General features: G+C 50.9%; 1 protein-coding gene and 1 pseudogene across 1 annotated transcript in view; both read right to left on the bottom strand.

Moving 5' to 3' along the window:
* Positions 1-17,293, bottom strand: part of Fas1 (fasciclin 1 Fas1 domain-containing) — a 59,734-nt gene that overhangs the window by 12,730 nt on the left and 29,711 nt on the right. The window contains exons 3-9 of the mRNA XM_089548750.1: positions 17,019-17,113; positions 15,711-15,892; positions 14,927-15,056; positions 14,346-14,496; positions 12,057-12,240; positions 9,711-9,867; positions 7,856-8,000 (exon numbers count right to left, since the gene is read on the bottom strand). Coding sequence (XP_089404876.1) covers positions 7,856-8,000; positions 9,711-9,867; positions 12,057-12,240; positions 14,346-14,496; positions 14,927-15,056; positions 15,711-15,892; positions 17,019-17,113 — 1,044 coding nt within the window. The remainder of the gene's footprint in view (positions 1-7,855; positions 8,001-9,710; positions 9,868-12,056; positions 12,241-14,345; positions 14,497-14,926; positions 15,057-15,710; positions 15,893-17,018; positions 17,114-17,293) is intronic.
* On the bottom strand, positions 3,160-4,190 carry LOC149340010 (uncharacterized; annotated as a pseudogene).

Genomic DNA, 17,293 nt, shown 5'->3' on the forward strand with positions numbered 1-17,293 from the left:
TTTATTTCTTTTTAGGTCGCCCCAACCCAATATATGTCGAAAGGTGTTATAGTATTGTAAGTGGGCGAGCTTGGAAGCGCATGCCGAAACGGGTCACCGACGTGCCCTGAGGAGGGCGCGGGAAGGGGCGCGCGTAAAGCGACAGTACACGTTGCTGGCGGGAGTCAAACTGGCTCCTCTCCTTGAAAAGCGAGGGAGCGTTTATTTCCCTTTCCCTTCTTCCCCGTGCAGCTAGGTGCCGCGGAGACGGCGCCTGCGGTGTACTTCGCGTCCGCTGACTTGGGGAATCGTCACACTCCTCCCTTTGTTATGAAGCCTGCTGCACGGCACTGTTGTCGAGCGGCGCTTGTTTACGCCTCTATAGTAAGTAGTAGATAACAGGCTTCCGGACCCGGGAAGACCGACGAAGCTGGGGGTGCAAAGGGGCCGCACTTGACTGCTGTTGCCGCGCCGAGGCTGTTGTAGACGGCTCGGTGCTTAATGAGCAGCGAGGTGGGCACAGCTGTTCCGTGTCCGTTGTCGCTGCCAGTGCAGGAAGAGGCTCCTCGTCGTCGGAGAGAACGCCGGGGGTCCTTCGCGGTCGCACATGGTCCGCGTGTCTGTTCCACAGCGGTCCGTCTTCGAGCTGTATTTGAAGCGACGAAGAACTTGTGGGATGGCGAACCGTTCCGGCAATCCAAGCTGGGCCTGGTCGGAAGTTTCGAACAAAGACGGGCTCGCCGGACGAAGGCAAAGAGCTTTTGCGTGCGTTGCTGTCGCAGCGCATCTTTTGCTTCAATTGTTTGAAGTCCACATGAGCCCTTAGGCCGGGGTGCATTCGTTGAATGGGCGTTTGCAGTTGCCTGCCCATAAGGAGCTCAGCGGGAGGGGACCCAGTAAACGCGTGCGGCGTTGTTCTGTAAGAAAGCAGGATCCTGTCGATGTTTGTTTGGAAATCTCCAGGCGCTGCCTTCTTGAGCTTCCCCTTAATTGTCTGCACGACGCGTTCCGCTGCTCCGTACGATGCCGGGTGGTATGGCGGGATAAGAATACGCCGTATGCCGCTCTTGCTCAAGAAGTCAGCGTACTTCTCGCTGGTGAATGCGGTGCCGTTGTCGGAGACAATGATGTCTGGAATGCCATGTGTGGAAAATATGCTTCGCAGGCATCGAATTGTGGCGTCCGCTGAAGGTGCATGAACGGGAACCACCTCTACCCATTTAGAGTAGGCATCGACTAGCACAAAAAAGTAGTGCCCTTGAAATGGACCACCAAAGTCGACATGCAGTCTAGACCATGGTTTCTTCGGAAACGGCCACGGATTAGACTGTGCTTTCCTTCCCATTCTCTGGTGTTCTTGGCCTTTGAATGTGCCTAGTCCCTCTGAAAATACGTCCTTGTAGCAAGTCAGCAGCTCGTCAATGCTCGTAAGTGAGTCAACGGATCGGACGTCATTGAGGTTCAGCTGCAGCGCACTGATCCAGTTTCGTCCGAGAAGAGTTGGACACTGGTCCGGAGCTACAAACAAAGGTAGTGTTGCCTCTCTTCGCCAGAACTGGACTGGAACGGTAACCTTGCCCTTAACGGGTGTCAGTCTTCCGCAATAACTCTTCAGAATCACGTCTGATGGATCTACTGAGAGCTCAGGAAACCGCCGTTGGAATTCGGTCTCCCCCATTACGGAGACACTGGCCCCCGTGTCCAGCTCCATTCTAAGAGGTCTTCCTGCGACTTGTAAAACTGCGACAAACGGAGGAATTGTTTGGTCGCTTTTCATCTGCCACGTCTCGTAGACCTGTGACTGGATTTCAGGAACATTTCCACTCTCTGCAAGGCTGTGAACTGGCTGCTTTTGTTGCCTCTGCGTATTGTGCTTCATTGACACGTTCTTTTGCTTCGTATCGGTAGCCCTTGAGCGGCATACTCTGGCCAGATGCCCGATCTTGCTGCATGCGTTGCACCGGGATTTTACGTGCTGGCATACTGTTGCGTAGTGCGGCTCTCCACAGCGATAACAACTTGTCTGTTTCATTTGCGCTCGCATCGCACTGTGAACTGGCTGCGCTTCGGCCATGCCCTGGGCTTGCATCAACATGCTTGAGTCTTTTTTCGCCGTCTCGATTGCAACTAGGACCTTGACTGCAGACTCGAACGTCAGGTTTGGCTCTTCAAGCATGCGCCTTTGCATTGGCACGTCATTAATGCCGCAAACGAGTCTGTCCCGCAGCATGTCAGGAAGGAAGGTGCCGTACTCACAGTTTGCTGAAAGCTTTTTCAGTGATGCTATGTAGTCGCTGACAGATTCATCCGGTTGACGAGAGCGACTGTTGAATCTGAAGCGGCAGACCACACGGAAGGCTTAGGAATGTAGTGGCCCGACAGCACGGTGAATATACCGTCGATGGAGACTTGATCTGGACTCTTAGGCGTCAGCAGGCTCCGTAGTAAGGAGTAGGTGCTGGACCCGCAGCATGTAAGGAACACGGACCTTTTCTTCTCCTCTGGAACACTGTTGGCGTCGAAGAAGAGCTTGACTCGCTCCAAGTACTCTGTCCAGGCTCCTCCTTCCCCGTGGAATGGCTCCAATGCTCCGTAGGTCGGCATGGTTGCAGATGATGCGATGCCGGAAAACTTTTACCTCGTCGCCAGAATTGTTATAGTATTGTAAGTGGGCGAGCTTGGAAGCGCATGCCGAGACGGGTCACCGACGTGCCCTGAGGATGGCGCGGGAAAGGGCGCCCGTAAAGCGACAGTACACGTTGCTGGCGGGAGTCAAACTGGCTCCTCTCCTTGAAAAGCGAGGGAGCGTTTATTTCCCTTTCCCTTCTTCCCCGTGCAGCTGGGTGCCGCGGAGACGGCGCCTGCGGTGTACTTCGCGTCCGCTGACTTGGGGAATCGTCACAAAAGGCCTGATACCTTGTGGCGTGACAAGATGGCCTAGGAACTTTTGTGTAGCGACGCCGAAGAGGCACCTGTTCGGATTGATTACGAGGTCGTAATCATCAAGCCGATGAAAGAAGGCGCGCAGGTGAGCTTCATGCTCAGAGCCGGAGGAGCTTGCGATGAGGAGATCATTGAGGTAGGTGAACACGAAGTCAAGACCTCACATGGCACGCTGATAGTTCAATGAAAAGTCTGTGCAGCGTTTCACAATCCAAAAGGCCGAATGGTGTGCTAATGGTTGTCTTCGGAATATCAGCGGGCTCCACAGGCTCTCCAGTCACCCGGATCTTTCTCTGGCACCATATGGAGCGGAGATGCCCAGTTGCTGGAGGAAGGGCGCACGGTGCCGAATTCAAGCATGTGCTGAAACTCGCGGTGAGCCATAGCGAGGCGTTCTCCAGACAGGCGGCGGCGGCAAGCAAACACGGGGACTCCAGAGGTCACGATGTGATGGGTGATCGAGTGCGTCATCGGTGACTCTCTGGTGTGCGGCTTCGTAATGGTGAGATAAGGTTTTCATGTAAGGCTAAGTGTGGATGAGAGCGCGACGCCCCGTCGCCGAAGCAGTAGAGATAGAGAGTACGCCGTTGACGAAGAAATGCGTGCTGAGATCTATGACGCGATGAGCTTGCACGTCAACCGCAAGACGGAAGAAACTGAGGAATTCAGAGCTGGGAGCAGCTTGCGAGATGTCAGCGATAATGAAAATCCAGCGAAACGTGCGCCGAAATCCAAGGTAGAGAGTAAAAGACCGTTGGCCCTACGTGCAGATGGTTGGGTTGTTTATCGCTTGGAGCGGAGAGCTCTGTTCGTTGCGACGACCATCTGCCCAAGAGACCTGTATGATGCTGACCTGTGTTTCCGTGCCGACAAGGAAACTGGCGCCAATGATTTTGTCCGAAACGTAAAACAGGCGGCATGTACGTCCACCAGTACCTCTGGCCGACATCAGTGACCGGTCGCAGCGTTAACCGATCAGGAGCACGGATGAGTGCACTTGATAGCAGAGTTGCCGAAGGTATGGTAGTACCAGCACACAGCCGAGGGCCAAGTGTCTTGCCGCGCGTCAGGTGGTTGGAGCTCCGGGAAGCATGAAGGTGCCGGGGAGTGACACCCTGACCGGAGCTTCGGCAGAACGGCGTGACAAGGGCGCGAGGACATCGAGCCGCCTGCATCGAGCCGCCTGGCAAGAGTATCGAGACGACCTTCGATACTCGGTAAGCGAGTTCGGCGAGCTTGTCCATTAGCAGATCACCCGCGACTGCAAGAACGAGGACCGTGTTCTGTGGGAGGCGCTGGAGTCTTTCAGCGCTGTCAGTTTGTTTCCCTTGTCCTCTGTCCGTGTTCGTAAGCGCTGGTTTTTGTACAATGGATCACCACCAACTCGCCCAATCCTCAGTTCTTCTGCTGGAGAAAAAACTCACGCAGCTGCGTGTCCTGCTGGGCGGCGGGGTTTCTAAGCAGCTGGCGCATGCGACGGGGGAGTTGCGAAATGCGGCTGTAACCGAGCTCTGCAGCGGTGAGGAGCTGCAGGAGTCGGCTGCGCTCGGACGCTGACTTGTGGTCAGCGATAGCCGCCTTCAACGAGTCGTAGGGGTGGGCCGTGTTCGGCGAGGTGACGATATCCGCTGATTCCTCGGCGACGTCAAGAGGCAGGAAGGAAACGAGATAGAGGAACTTGGTCTCCTGGCTGGCGATATGCCGTAGACGGGAGTGCACCTCAAGCTGCAGGAGCCAGGTGCGGGGGCTGTTGGACCAAAATGACGGCAGGTTGACTTGCTGGAACGCGACCAACGAAGCGCCGCAACGCCGAGCGTCCTGGGGCGTGTCGCCGCTGGTAGGAAGGGCATAAAAGCCAGTGGAATACATGACGGACGGTTGGGGTTGCATGTTAACGTCCGGGTCACTAAATCTGTAGGAGCTAAGGTGAGGAAGAACTAGCTCCAACAGCGTTGGACTTCGAAGTAAGCTTTCATTGCCCTGCACGCGCTGAGAGGCCAGATGCCAACTTCTTCACTGACCTGGTAAGGCACTTCTAGGCATTGAGGGTTTCATTTTGCAGTCGCATAGAGAAATGAGCACACCGTTCTGTTCGTGGCTGCATGCTTAGGCTACCAAGAAATTGGGCTCTGTTGCAGTAGTCGTGTGGACACTTCTGCTGACTAATGTAGGAAGAGCGTACGGTATCTGACTATGGCACATCCATCTGCCTAATACTGTTCATGCTGTATTTTGAGCAACAAATTTTGATTCCAAAAAGCAAGCATTCCATAGAAATGATACTGGAATCAAGACACTATAGCGATGTCATGATGTTTCCTCAGTTCTTGTGTCGAAGTAACCTGATTTGTTCATCTCTAAAAAATATGGATTATAACGAGGAAGAATTTTAGTGTTTCATATCTGAATCTAGCTTCCAGAGCTGATTAACCACATAAAGCATTCTGTACGTTTTCTCTTTCATGTGGTCACCTGAAGCTGATCATTAATGTTAGAGGTACAACGTTTCAGCAATACTTATCAAATATTTACTTGAAGCCTTAAAACACTGCAGCAAAGAGAAAAAAAAAATATCTGCCTCTCCCGTAACCGAGAGTAGAGTAAGCATGAAATGTTTACGGGCATAACACATTGGTTGTAGATGGTACTAGCCAAAATCTTGAAATGGGTCTAGTGTTCAACACACCACACCACACCACACTCTTCTTGTTGCGTCGAAGCGATCGCCTGTGCGGGATTAGGTAGGCAGCCGCGAACCGCGGCGGCCTTGTCGCTTTCGGGAGCGGCCGCATAATCCTGGCGTTGTCGGCAGGGGCGAGCAGTCTTCTGCTATGGCTTATCACTCGCAAAGTGATCGCTTTCCGCAAGACGCTTCCTATCTCTCCTTTCATCAGCCTCCACTGCTCGGCTTAAACAGCTGTGACTGTGGCGGCAATGAAATGCAGGACGATGCAGAAGCGTACGCGGGCACGACGAGACGCAGGCCAGACAAGAATGTATCTGCAGCGCGTTCGAATACTCCGCGAGCGTGTATACATCTGCCTGCCAAAGGGGGAACCTTCATAAACTGAAGGCACATCGGCCGGCCTTTTAGTTTAGTTTAGTTTAGTTTATGGGGTTTAACGTCCCAAAGCGACTGAGGCTATGAGAGACGCCGTAGTGAAGGGCTCCGGAAATTTCGACCACCTGGGGTTCTTTAACGTGCACTGACATCGCACAGTACACGGGCCTCTAGAATTTCTCCTCCAAAGAAATTCAGCCGCCGCGGCCGGGATCGAACCCGCGTCTTTCGGGTCAGCAGCCGAGCACCATAGCCACTGAGCCACCGCGGCGGCGGCCGGCCTTTTACATGCGTGAGTGTGGGACCGCAGCGCCATCCTTGGGGACGGCGTGGAAGCGCGGCCCTATCTCTTAGAGAGTCTCGTTAAATCTCGTACGGTGCCCGGATGCTCTCGTTTCAGTGCCCGGATGAGTGGAATTCAGTGCCCGGATGTTGGCTCTCGGTCTCGGCATGACGTCACCACACTGCCGACAACGGGAGCTAAAAGCATTTCATGCTTAAAAGACTTCATACTTTTTTTTCCTTTGGTCTACTCCGCGACATGCCGCACTTCGGCGCAGGGACGTAAAATTTCAGGACATTTCTAGGAACTCTTTTTTTTTGTCAGAAAAATACGAAATTTTAGGAAAAAAAAACACGAAAATGCGTTTCATTAAGCATATTTACTTTGTTATTCAGAAATCAGAAACGAATTATATTTCTGATTCAAAACAAAGATGCTTTTTCAGGAGAAGATAGTGGCATATTGCACAAGATACAATCCACGGAAACCTTTGCATCAGTGTGACTCGGCACTGCAGGGTAGGGAAATGCTTGGTTGTAAGTCTTTTCTCTCGTCGGGATTAGAGAGCATGTATTCGAGTTTTTCACGCGCTCTCCCGCAAGCCTGTGGAGATGCAGATGCCTGACACATTCCCAAACAACTCATTACGACCAACTTTTACAGTGCGTAGGGAGACGAGACAGTGTAGATGACTCTGTTTCGAAATTTTGGCGTTTTTTTTCCCTTCTTTTGGGCCTTGAAAAAAATATTAAAGAAAACGTATTTTTCCCCAATTTTTCAAGGTTTTTTTTCAGGCACTCACATCTCTACTTAAATGGACCATGCAAAGAATTAAAAGCCGCTTGTAAATGTTAGAAGTGATGCTCAGAAGCATTGACACCAAGTATGAGTCTTCGGAACTGAGCCGGCAATTCATTATGAATTTTTAAAAATCGTACTTTTTAAAATTCGCGGGCCGTTTGGTGTCTTCGTAGGGAGCCATCTTGGAACCAAAATCGGGAAAATAGACGTCACTAGTCCCATGACGTCGGCAGGCCACCACACGCTGTCATTCACTCGAGCCGCGGCAGCTATGACGTCACGGGCACACTTCCGGTAGCGGTGAAAATCGTCTGCTCGAGCCGCCGCGCGCCCCCCTCGGGCAAGCGCGATCCAGGGCATTGCCTTCGCGCATATGTTTTCAATTTACCTCTGCCGCCTCCTTCTGTCGCGAGTTCGGGAGCCAAGAAAGCGCAGAGACCGGAGAGACGCTGCGGACGCACGCTGCTCCTCGGGAGTGGGACAACCGGAAGTCGTAAACCGAACGTCAGCGAATGACGTATTCAAGGGCGGTGCCCAGTCCCGGTGCTGTTTTCTTTATTTTTTATGGTGCCCGGCGCGTACGAGTTCAGGGAGGAGAGGAGGAGCGTGATTTTTAATCGTCTATAACTTCGTTGTTATTGATGCCAGCTCAAAAATTCTTGCGCTGAGATGACGAGTGATGGATTGCCTATCTTTACGTAATCTCGATAAATTTATTTCATAGTCCCTTTAAGTGCCCGTTTCCGACCCGCCTCCCGCGCTGTGCTGTCTGCGCTAGGAACACTCACTCCGTCCGTGCTCTCCCTCGACGACTCGCATGTAGAGCATGCGCCGGCTGCTGGCAGACTCCCGCTCGAAGATGCCGGTGCGGGTCGCGTCCAGCACCTCGTCCGAAGCCACCGCCTCGTTTTTGATCATGTGCAGTCGCAGCAGCTGCGAATGGAAGTGAACACTTTGCTCTAAAAGGGGGCAGAAGTAAGGAGAACACGCAGGACGCTGAGCGGTACGGTAAAGAAAACATGCATGCGAGCACAACAGGCGCGGTAACGGCTACAAGCGTAACGGCGCGAAACAGGGTAACCATATCCCGCCGCATCGGCTTTCCCCAGTGCATGCATGTTGTTCGGTGGTCAAACCTAGTATGAGCAAGGTAGCATATATATATATATATATATATATATATACACAGGGTGTTTCACCTAAGACTTTCTGCAATTTTTAAAAATAAGCTATTTGAATTAGACGCGCGCTTTTTCTGGCATAGCATTGTCAGTGGTGTAGTACATCATAATTCAACTAAGACGTGCTAACTAGCAGGCTTGTTAACCAATATTTAATAGTTAACTTTTAAACTATTACCATTGGGCTCCTTAATTATTGAGAGGCATGAAGCCCACCGTAAGTAATGTCCATATCCGTTTTTAGAATTTCGAGAACGCGATTATCCTCGGCGCTGTGGCCCAACAAATTTCGCCTACATCGCGCCAAAATACATGCGGTTTGAGAAGCTTGCAGGCAAAGCAACCTCTCCAGTGAACCTAACTCGTCGAAATAGCCAAAATTTGTTGGGCCACAGCGCCGAGGATAACCGCGTTCTCGAAATTCTAAAAACGGATATGGACATTACTTACGGTGGGCTACATGCCTCTCAATAATTAAGGAGCCCAACGGTAATAGTTTAAAAGTTAACTATTAAATATTGGTTAACAAGCCTGCTAGTTAGCACGGCTTAGCTGCATTATGATGTACTACACCACTGACAATGCTATGCCAGAAAAAGCGCGCATCTAATTCAAATAGATTATTTTTAAAAATTGCAGAAAGTCTTAGGTGAAACACCCTGTATATATATATATATATATAGCGAAGTATACGCTTCGTTAAAGGAAACATATTTATTCGACTCGACGTTTCGATCGGAAGACCGATCTTCTTCAGGAAGATCGGTCGCTATATATTCTTGTAAGCAGTCAAGTACTTCATGCTTTCGCAACCTATATATATATATATATATATCAACGACAAAAAGGAATGCCACTGACTAGAGGCGCCGTTTTCATTCTCATCATGAACCGACTGGCTCTTCAAAGAGCACTCTTACGCAAACCGCTCTTAAGCGACCAGTTGCAGGCATCAGCTAGCACCGTCCTGCAGCACTCCGCTGCATTCACGCATTTACTAACTTTTTTTGCATTTGCGCACGTTTTGCCACGGCGGCATGCTACACCACATCATCTACCCATGCTTATAGACTGCAGCGATTTGTTGAGCATGACTTTGAGCGATGATGAAACGTGAAAGCTTCTCAGCGACAGGTCGCGTGTGATGGTTTCTCCAGCACGATTCCTGTCACGGTTTCAACTGCATGGAACGCGCCGAAAACAGGCACCATGGGACCACTCGTCGAGCGTTTTTTTCCTATTTGTCCCTCTCGGCGACTGGGGGTTCTTACCTCTGGCTGCGCAATGCCGGAAAAAAAATATATTGCTACGCCCACAAATGCGGAAAGGCAGGCAGGCAGACCCGCTGCACACGCCCTGGTGTTTATCGTCCCGAGGTCGTTTTAATGGTTCGTTTAATGACCGCCCACAGAAACCTCCGCAAGAGCCTTGAACAGCGGAGGTCCCAGCACGTGACACGTACCTGTGTGAGACCGGACGTGTTGGCTTTCAGCGCGTCCAGCACGTTGGCCGGGATCACTTTCAGAGCCTCGTTGGTAGGCGCAAAGACGGTCTTGGGCTGGTTCCCGTCCAGGTCCATCAGGAAGTCAGGCGAGTAGTCGACCAGCCGCATAAAGTCTCTGCAAGGGAGACCCGCGTTTCGTTGATTGCAGCACGTTGTTTTCAGCGTCCATTTTCGCACATGCACGCAGTGACGACACCAACAATCGCTTCCCAAACAACCCGTACGACTTTTAAAGCCACAAACCCGTATTATTCTGCAGTAGGTATTGATCACTTGTGTGTATATATATATATATATATATTGCTTAATTGCTTAGCGAGGGCCTCGGTTCTGGCAGCCTTGATGGTGGTGGTAGTGGTTTATTTAAAAATAAATAAGTAAATAAATAAAAAAGTGAAGCAAAAGAGTGTTGCCGGCCGCGGCAATTGCTATCTAATATCTTAAGCACCCGAGCTGCAGCCGGCGGAAACGAAAAGGAAAGGGAGAGGATAGTGAGGAGAAGTATAGAGGGGAGCGACAGCAAGAAAGGACAGGGGAGAGCTTTGTACACTATTTACAAAATACAAAAGTAATCAAGTTCGCGCCGCTCGCGCGCTAATGTCCAAGCATTGCAGCCTTGATGATAAGGGGGTTCTCACACAGCTTCCACCCTCGCCGTTCGATGACGTTCTGCGTCACATCAGCAGTAACTCAGGACGTGCTACGTCCGCCGCTTAAGAACGTGGGTGGCGCTGATGAACACTCTCAGGGTTAGGTTATTTGTGAACATAAATACCCCCGAAAGCAGAAGATTTGACAGCCGTCGCCATAGCTCAGCGGTAGAGCACCGGACGCGTAATTCGAAGGTCGTGGGTTCGGATCCCACCGGCGGCATGTGGTTGTTTTTTCTTCTGCTTTCCTAATCTATTAGCTTTAAGCGATAACTTATTCAGTAATATTCTAAATCAAACAACAGCACACAATAAATAAATTAATAAAAAAATCCCCTGTGCCCCTCGGTTTCTATATATACAGGGTGTCCCAGCTAACTTGGACGAAGATTTATAAAAAAACTAAGCGTTCTTCAGAACTGAAATCTCGTGGATGTTGTTAAGGTTTACCTAAACTTACAGTACCATTTTTTCGCTCCTCCTGTTTGAATAATTAGTCGAGATAAATAAATTATCTTTTTAAATATAGCTTGAAACGTTCAGGCGTCAATAGGAAAGTTGTGAAGCTCCACAAATATCGTCCAACCAAGGCACTTCCAACGAGATAGGCTTAGCGTGGCCGTTTTTATTCGGGAAAAACGAAAGCCCGCGGAGTTTTAAAAAATACCACATGACAGCGCGCTCCGTGCGCCCAGATGCGCCGCGATTACAGCGCTCTCATCCGTGCTTTGTAAGAAACATCACTCGCTTCGGGCCTTTCGTGCTGCCCAAGACAGGGCTTCGCGATGTGCTTGGTTCCAAGATAAGCGCCAGTGGGTACGGGCGGCAATGGAAAGAAAGCGCGGCTCCTGTTTTCCAGCGTAATTCATACGACGTTATCAGGCTTGTTATATGCGGCTTTGCTTGTTGGGATCTTGCTCCCAAGTTCAAACTCGTGAGATTGTCATCGTTCCTCCGCATGCATTCTGCTAACGTGCGTGTGCAGTTATTGCCTCAGAAACCGGAGCCGCGCTTTCTTTCAACTGCCGCCCGTACCCACTGGCGCTTATCTTGGAACCAAGCACATTGCGAAGCCCTGTCTTGGGCAGCACGAAAGGCCCGAAGCGGGTGATGTTTCTTACAAAGTACGGATGAGAGCGCTGTAATCGCGGCGCACCCGGGCGCACGGAGCGCGCTGTCATGAGGTATTTTTTAAACTGCGCGGGCTTTCGTTTTTCGCAAATAAAAACGGTCACGCTAAGTCTATCTCGTTGGAAGTGCCTTGGTTGGACCATATTTGTGGAGCTCGACAACTTTCCAATTGACGCCTGAACGTTTCAAGCTATATTTAAAAAGTTAATTTATTTATCTCGACTAATTATTCAAATCGTAGGAGCGGAAAAATGGTAGTGTAACTTTAGATAATCCTTAACAACATCCATACGATTTCAGTCCTGAAGAATGCTTAGTTTTTTTATAAACCTTGGTCCAAGTTAGCTAGGACACCCTGTATATACCAGTGCTCCTTCACGATTCAATGAACAATGAAACGCAGCACAACGCAGGCACTGCATTTAGACCGCCTTTCAATGTGGCGCCAGAGGTAGTTACGCCCAAAAGTCGATGCTGGCATTCGTCTGAGAGCGTCCAATCATGAGAGGGGTCGCAGACTCACTCGAGGCGTCCGTGTCGCTCCCGTTGGAAGAAGTCCTTGATGGAGGTGTCGACGACCATGAGCGGCTTCTCGATCAGGTGCACCACGCCATTTTTGACCGGGATGTTGGGCTTGACGATCTTCGAGAGGACCACGCCCTTCTGGCGCTGCGGCTCGCTCGACATGGTGTTGCTCTGCGCAAACACTGCGTACCCGCGCGGATAACGATCAGCGACAAGACGCCAGAGAGCTCAATGCGAGCCGCACCCACAACCACCGCAGCGTGTGCTTCGAACACACTGCGCCCAATGTGTAGCATAGGCCGTGAATTACGAAAGAAACGATTACTCTACGAATACAACGTCCCGTTAATAAGCTTTTTTTGTCGAGACTCTAGTTGCGTTAACAAATTTTGGCGGGCTAGTTGGTTAAAGCATCTTGAATAAAGAGCGCGAACGATGACAAGCACAAGATCAGCGCTTTGTCGTCCGTTTCCTTGCCTCTTGTGCTTGGCGTCGTTCGTGCTGTTTATTCAAGACTCTAGTAACATATGTGCGAGGCGCGCTCGGACGGCTCTTCGTTGACAATGACGTCACCAGTCACGTGACGGTGACATGCCGGTCACGTGACGGTGAAATCGCAGACACGCATTGTCTTGAGCACGTGGCAGTCACGTGATCTGTTATGCCAACGACGCCGCTCATGCTTGCAGTGAGCCAAGCATCGATGCAGTGAACCAGAATAGACGGCGTAGCAAGCGGTTGTCTCCGCGTGTGCCAATAGCGACGACGCCAGCTGCGGACCGCTTCAAGAGAGTCCGATCACAGCGCCACCAGAACCGTGTGGACTGCAACGGCGTTAGAGCGGTCCCATTTTTCACCTAAAGTACTGTCGGGGTACTGGCTGTGCAGCCGAAAAGAAATATTTCATTGTTTTATGCATCGGGCACGCGACGCAACGCAAGCAAAAAAATTATGTTTGCAGACGAAATCGGAACGCAATCAGAACGCGTTCAAGAGTGGGAGACCGCAGCTCCGCCTCATGGGCAGTGGCTCCGGCTCGCTACATTGTCTCTTCTAGTACACTGCAACTTCGCTGTAAAATCACAAATACATGCTTCGAGGTTGACAGTAAAGTAGAAGTGCCCGTCACCTAGCACAAGTAGCAATATAGCTTCCGTTCCCAAAGCAGTTGATTAAAAGCTTTGTGATCAATAAATGATTTTGGAACACTTTATGATCGACCAAAGGCTTCCACGCCCACTCTAAACACAGAAACTAGTGCGTCCGCAAGCACCTGGATGCCTCTGCTCATCGCCTAGCGTTTCGACAAATCGCCAGGTGAACTCCAAAGAGAGGCGGATTTATAGGTCACTCTTAGAGGGGGCGGTCCCATCTGAGCCATGTATTTCCTCGACTTTTTTGGTCGAAGATTCGGTACAACGGTGCACACGAAGGAAACAATCTCCGAATTTATCTTCAACATACGACAGTGCAGGACGACCACGAAGCGCTCACGAAAACCGGACAAGCCCTATTTACCATTGCGTTCAGGAAAGTAAAAACAGCGCTAAATTCTACACAAACCGCACAGAAAGACGGACAGGACGGGCGCTGATCCGTCCATCCTGTCCGTCTTTCTGTGCGGTTTGTGTAGAATTTAGCGCAGTTTTAACTTTCCTGAACACAATGTCACACCAACTAGCCCCGCAAAAGGTACTGTTAACCCTATTTACCACTTGCAAAACGTGGATTTGTCTTTTCACTTTTTCCTTTTCTATGCACATTGTGCCCTCTAAAATATGGCAATGGGATGGAAGGTTAGTGTCGCATTCGTTCGTGTTTGCACAAAAGCGGTACTTCGAATTGCACTTCAAATTTAGCTGAAAACTTGGGAATCCCCACACATTGTCCGTTCCAGATATCTCTTGATACACAATTCGGTACATCCGAAAATTACAGGTTTTGTCCACAATGCTCGCTACAATCGGAGTGAGGTACTTTAGACCGGAATCACGCACTGTTTCGGCCGTTCCCTGTTATGTCCAGATCACGCCTACTGCATCCAAAACACACCCTGCAAATTCACAGGCCACACATTTACTACATCAGCCGTCCTGATGATGCTGGACTGATCGGCAACCTGGAACAGACCTACGGATACGTAGCCCAAAAGACTCAAACCGGTTCTTCCTCCACAGCCCACAAAGCTGCTGGTCCCGAATGTCTGGTGCACATTCCCGGAACGTAAAGGACGATGCGCGTATTTGCACTTCGCGACAAGTCTTGCGAGAACCCAGAGCGCACTCACGCGTGTACTCGGCTCCGGCCGAGTCGGACTGGTTGGCGAGCGAGAGCTCGACCTTGATGGCGTTCTCCTCCCAGGCAGCTGACTCGTACGTCTCATTGCCCATCGTACGCGTGAAGAGTCGACGGTTCTTGATCACGTGACCCCGGACCACCTGCGCACGGCCAGCAGTGAAGGCGGGCGCAGCAGCCGCGGCGAAAAAAAACAAACAAACAAACATAAAAGCGACCAACAGTGCATATGCGCACACGCTCGATCATAGTGCCGCTGAGCGAGCCGTACGCGTGTTTTTCATGCCACTAAAAGCGGTCGCGAATGCGTCGACTGCGCTTATAAATCAGCATTTGTGATGCTCTCTGCGATGTGCGCTTTGCCAGGGCACTGATTTCGACAAGCCGTGGCCATGCGTTTCCGCGACTCCTTTGGCAGCAACCCAAATTCACGTCTGCGAAATGAACAACACAAAAGTGGCAGCTGATTTGGATCGGTGCCACGACGCATACCGCTGGCCATTACAGGGCTTGACATGCATGCAGACAGCACTCAGCGCAACAAAGCAGCAAGTACACAAGAACGAGGCTCACGTATTTGTCGATTTCGACGCGGGTGCGCTTGGTTGGGTCAGCGTCGTCAATGGGCACGAAGAACGTGTGCATGCCGTCTTCCGTGAACAGCCCCTGCTCGTACGTCATCTGGACGCGCGAGTGGAAGAACCTGCGGAGCCCCAGCCATCGCAGTGTGACGTTTATTGAGACGGCAGTGCCATGTCCGACCCTCCACACAATCAAAATCATGCAACAGTAAAACTACGTGGCTAAGACATGGCAACCTTATCTTGTTTCTTCTATGGCTGCATCGAAGACAGTAACAGTGACTGCGTTTCCAGAGCTCGCTTCCGCTGGATCGTAAATGATACACGAGCCAACGTACAGAGCCACTTTGCCTCGTTTTCTCACGTGCGAAAGCGAGCACTTTTCTTAAACCCGTAGCATTCATTATAGCGACAGTGCTGAGATCTGATAAATACTCTACTTTAGCCGCACATCGCGCTAACAGATACATTGCTGACCCCAGGGCACAGAAGTGGCAGTCATTGTAGTCGCGTTCTCCATGAAAGTATCTAAAGGACCGAATTTCTTGGCCCACGTTGCCTAGCCCATCTGTACCACATCTCCACAGATAACACGTTATCTTTGGACACAACACTAACTCGGGCCCCATTCATTCACCACGAGCGACATTGGTGCGTTTTAGGTCAAGACACACTAAGGCGACAACGGACAACTACATCATACACTACGGAAACTGCTTTGTCCAAGTCGCTGCGAAGCGGGAAAAACGCGCGAGCGAAGGGCGGCGGCTACTCACACGAGCCTCTGGTTGAGGCTGTAGATGGAGGGCTGGTTGAGGAATTCGAAGGCGTTCGGCGTCACTCCACTGGTCGGGATGAACGCCTCAAGCACGTCATCGATCACGTACAGCTTCTGTTTGTTCTGTTCGAAGGTCAGCTCGCGCCTCCGTATCACCTTGGCGTTGTTGACGAAGAAGAACTGCGCGCCAGAGAAGCCCAGTCAGGCTGGACGACTTGCAGCAACCTGATGCAGCCCTCAAGAAGGATATGACTGTATGGCTAAACAGGCTCACGATCTCTGTTCTAAAATATCATGAACTCTAACTGTGGTTAGAAAGGAGCTGTACTGGTTATCAGCCTTAAAACATGCACATATAAGCATAATAGCAGTAAGAAGTGAGCGCGCTTTACTTTGAGAGTTCGATTACTGGTTCCGCCGTCAAACCACTTAAGTCTGCTTCGAGCGGTAATGCTATTTGTGGCCAAGAAAAAAAGAAGGGTCACAGTGGGTTTTACCACAAATGACAGATTTAGCTCCCTCGAGGATAGATTTCCCGTCGAGGAGGGATGAAGTTGGCCAAGAGCTCATTTCACGAGCATTTAACCCGATAAGAGCCGAGCACAAGGCCGAAAGAAATCTCGTATCCTTCCGAAAACCGGTGGGCACCTAATGATGTTGGGGATCGTGCCCAGCGCGTCCCGAATGTGAGGTGGATGCTCTCGGGGGGGGGGGGGGGGGGGGGGGGGGAGGTTTCCGCTTCGGTTCTTATCGAATTATCGAGTTTCTTATCGAAACTGAAACCTAGGTACTCCCTCTACAAGCATACGCCATCACTCGCCGGCAGGTGACACTTCTTTCAGGAAGCTAAGGAAAGCCCCTAGCTCGTGAAACAAGGCGGCTCAAACCGTAGCCGCTCACAAGCAAGCGCATCTAGCAGAGGCTACGAAAGGTTGATCTCAGCTCAGCCCCACGCAGGCGGCCTGAAATTATTACTTGGCTCTCATTAACCGATAGTCCTCAATATTCCTCACCATGCGTGAACTAGTTTGGTGTCCAGCTGCAAAAAAGACTAGCATGAAACCGCCTCAATAAGCAAAGCCTGCCAGCAAAACAACTAGTGGTTTTAGAAGGTTGTCCCTTTGACGTCGCCCAATTAATTATACCACGTAGAGCGCGTCGGGACGCGTAAACACGGTCTCGCACCGGTGCGGCTCGTGCAAATAGATGCAAAGTATTCAGGTCAAGGCACATTCGGGTCAACGATAAAAAAGGAGGGGAATGGCTGTTATCTGCAGAGACTCGTTGACGTGTGCGGTTCCCTTACCCTGTCACGCGCTCGGGTGAGGTAGAGGTGCGGAGAGCCTTTGGCGATGGTTGGCACCGACGAAGGCAAGTTGTCCTCCGCCAAGTTGAGCGAGACTGAAAATGAAGACACAGAGAACATAAAAAGTGTGATGTTCCGCTCGTCAAACATCTTTGCATGCTCCGTCTCCGCACTGTACTCTGGGCCCTGAAAACACGTTTGCCGCTTTCGTACGCGAGTCGCACCGAGCGCAGCGCGATAGGGCACCGCACGACGTGCGCCTCCATAAAATTACA

The sequence above is a fragment of the Amblyomma mixtum genome, chromosome 6 (assembly GCF_055824585.1).
Source record: "Amblyomma mixtum isolate Tamu chromosome 6, ASM5582458v1, whole genome shotgun sequence".
Classification (NCBI taxonomy): domain Eukaryota; kingdom Metazoa; phylum Arthropoda; class Arachnida; order Ixodida; family Ixodidae; genus Amblyomma; species Amblyomma mixtum.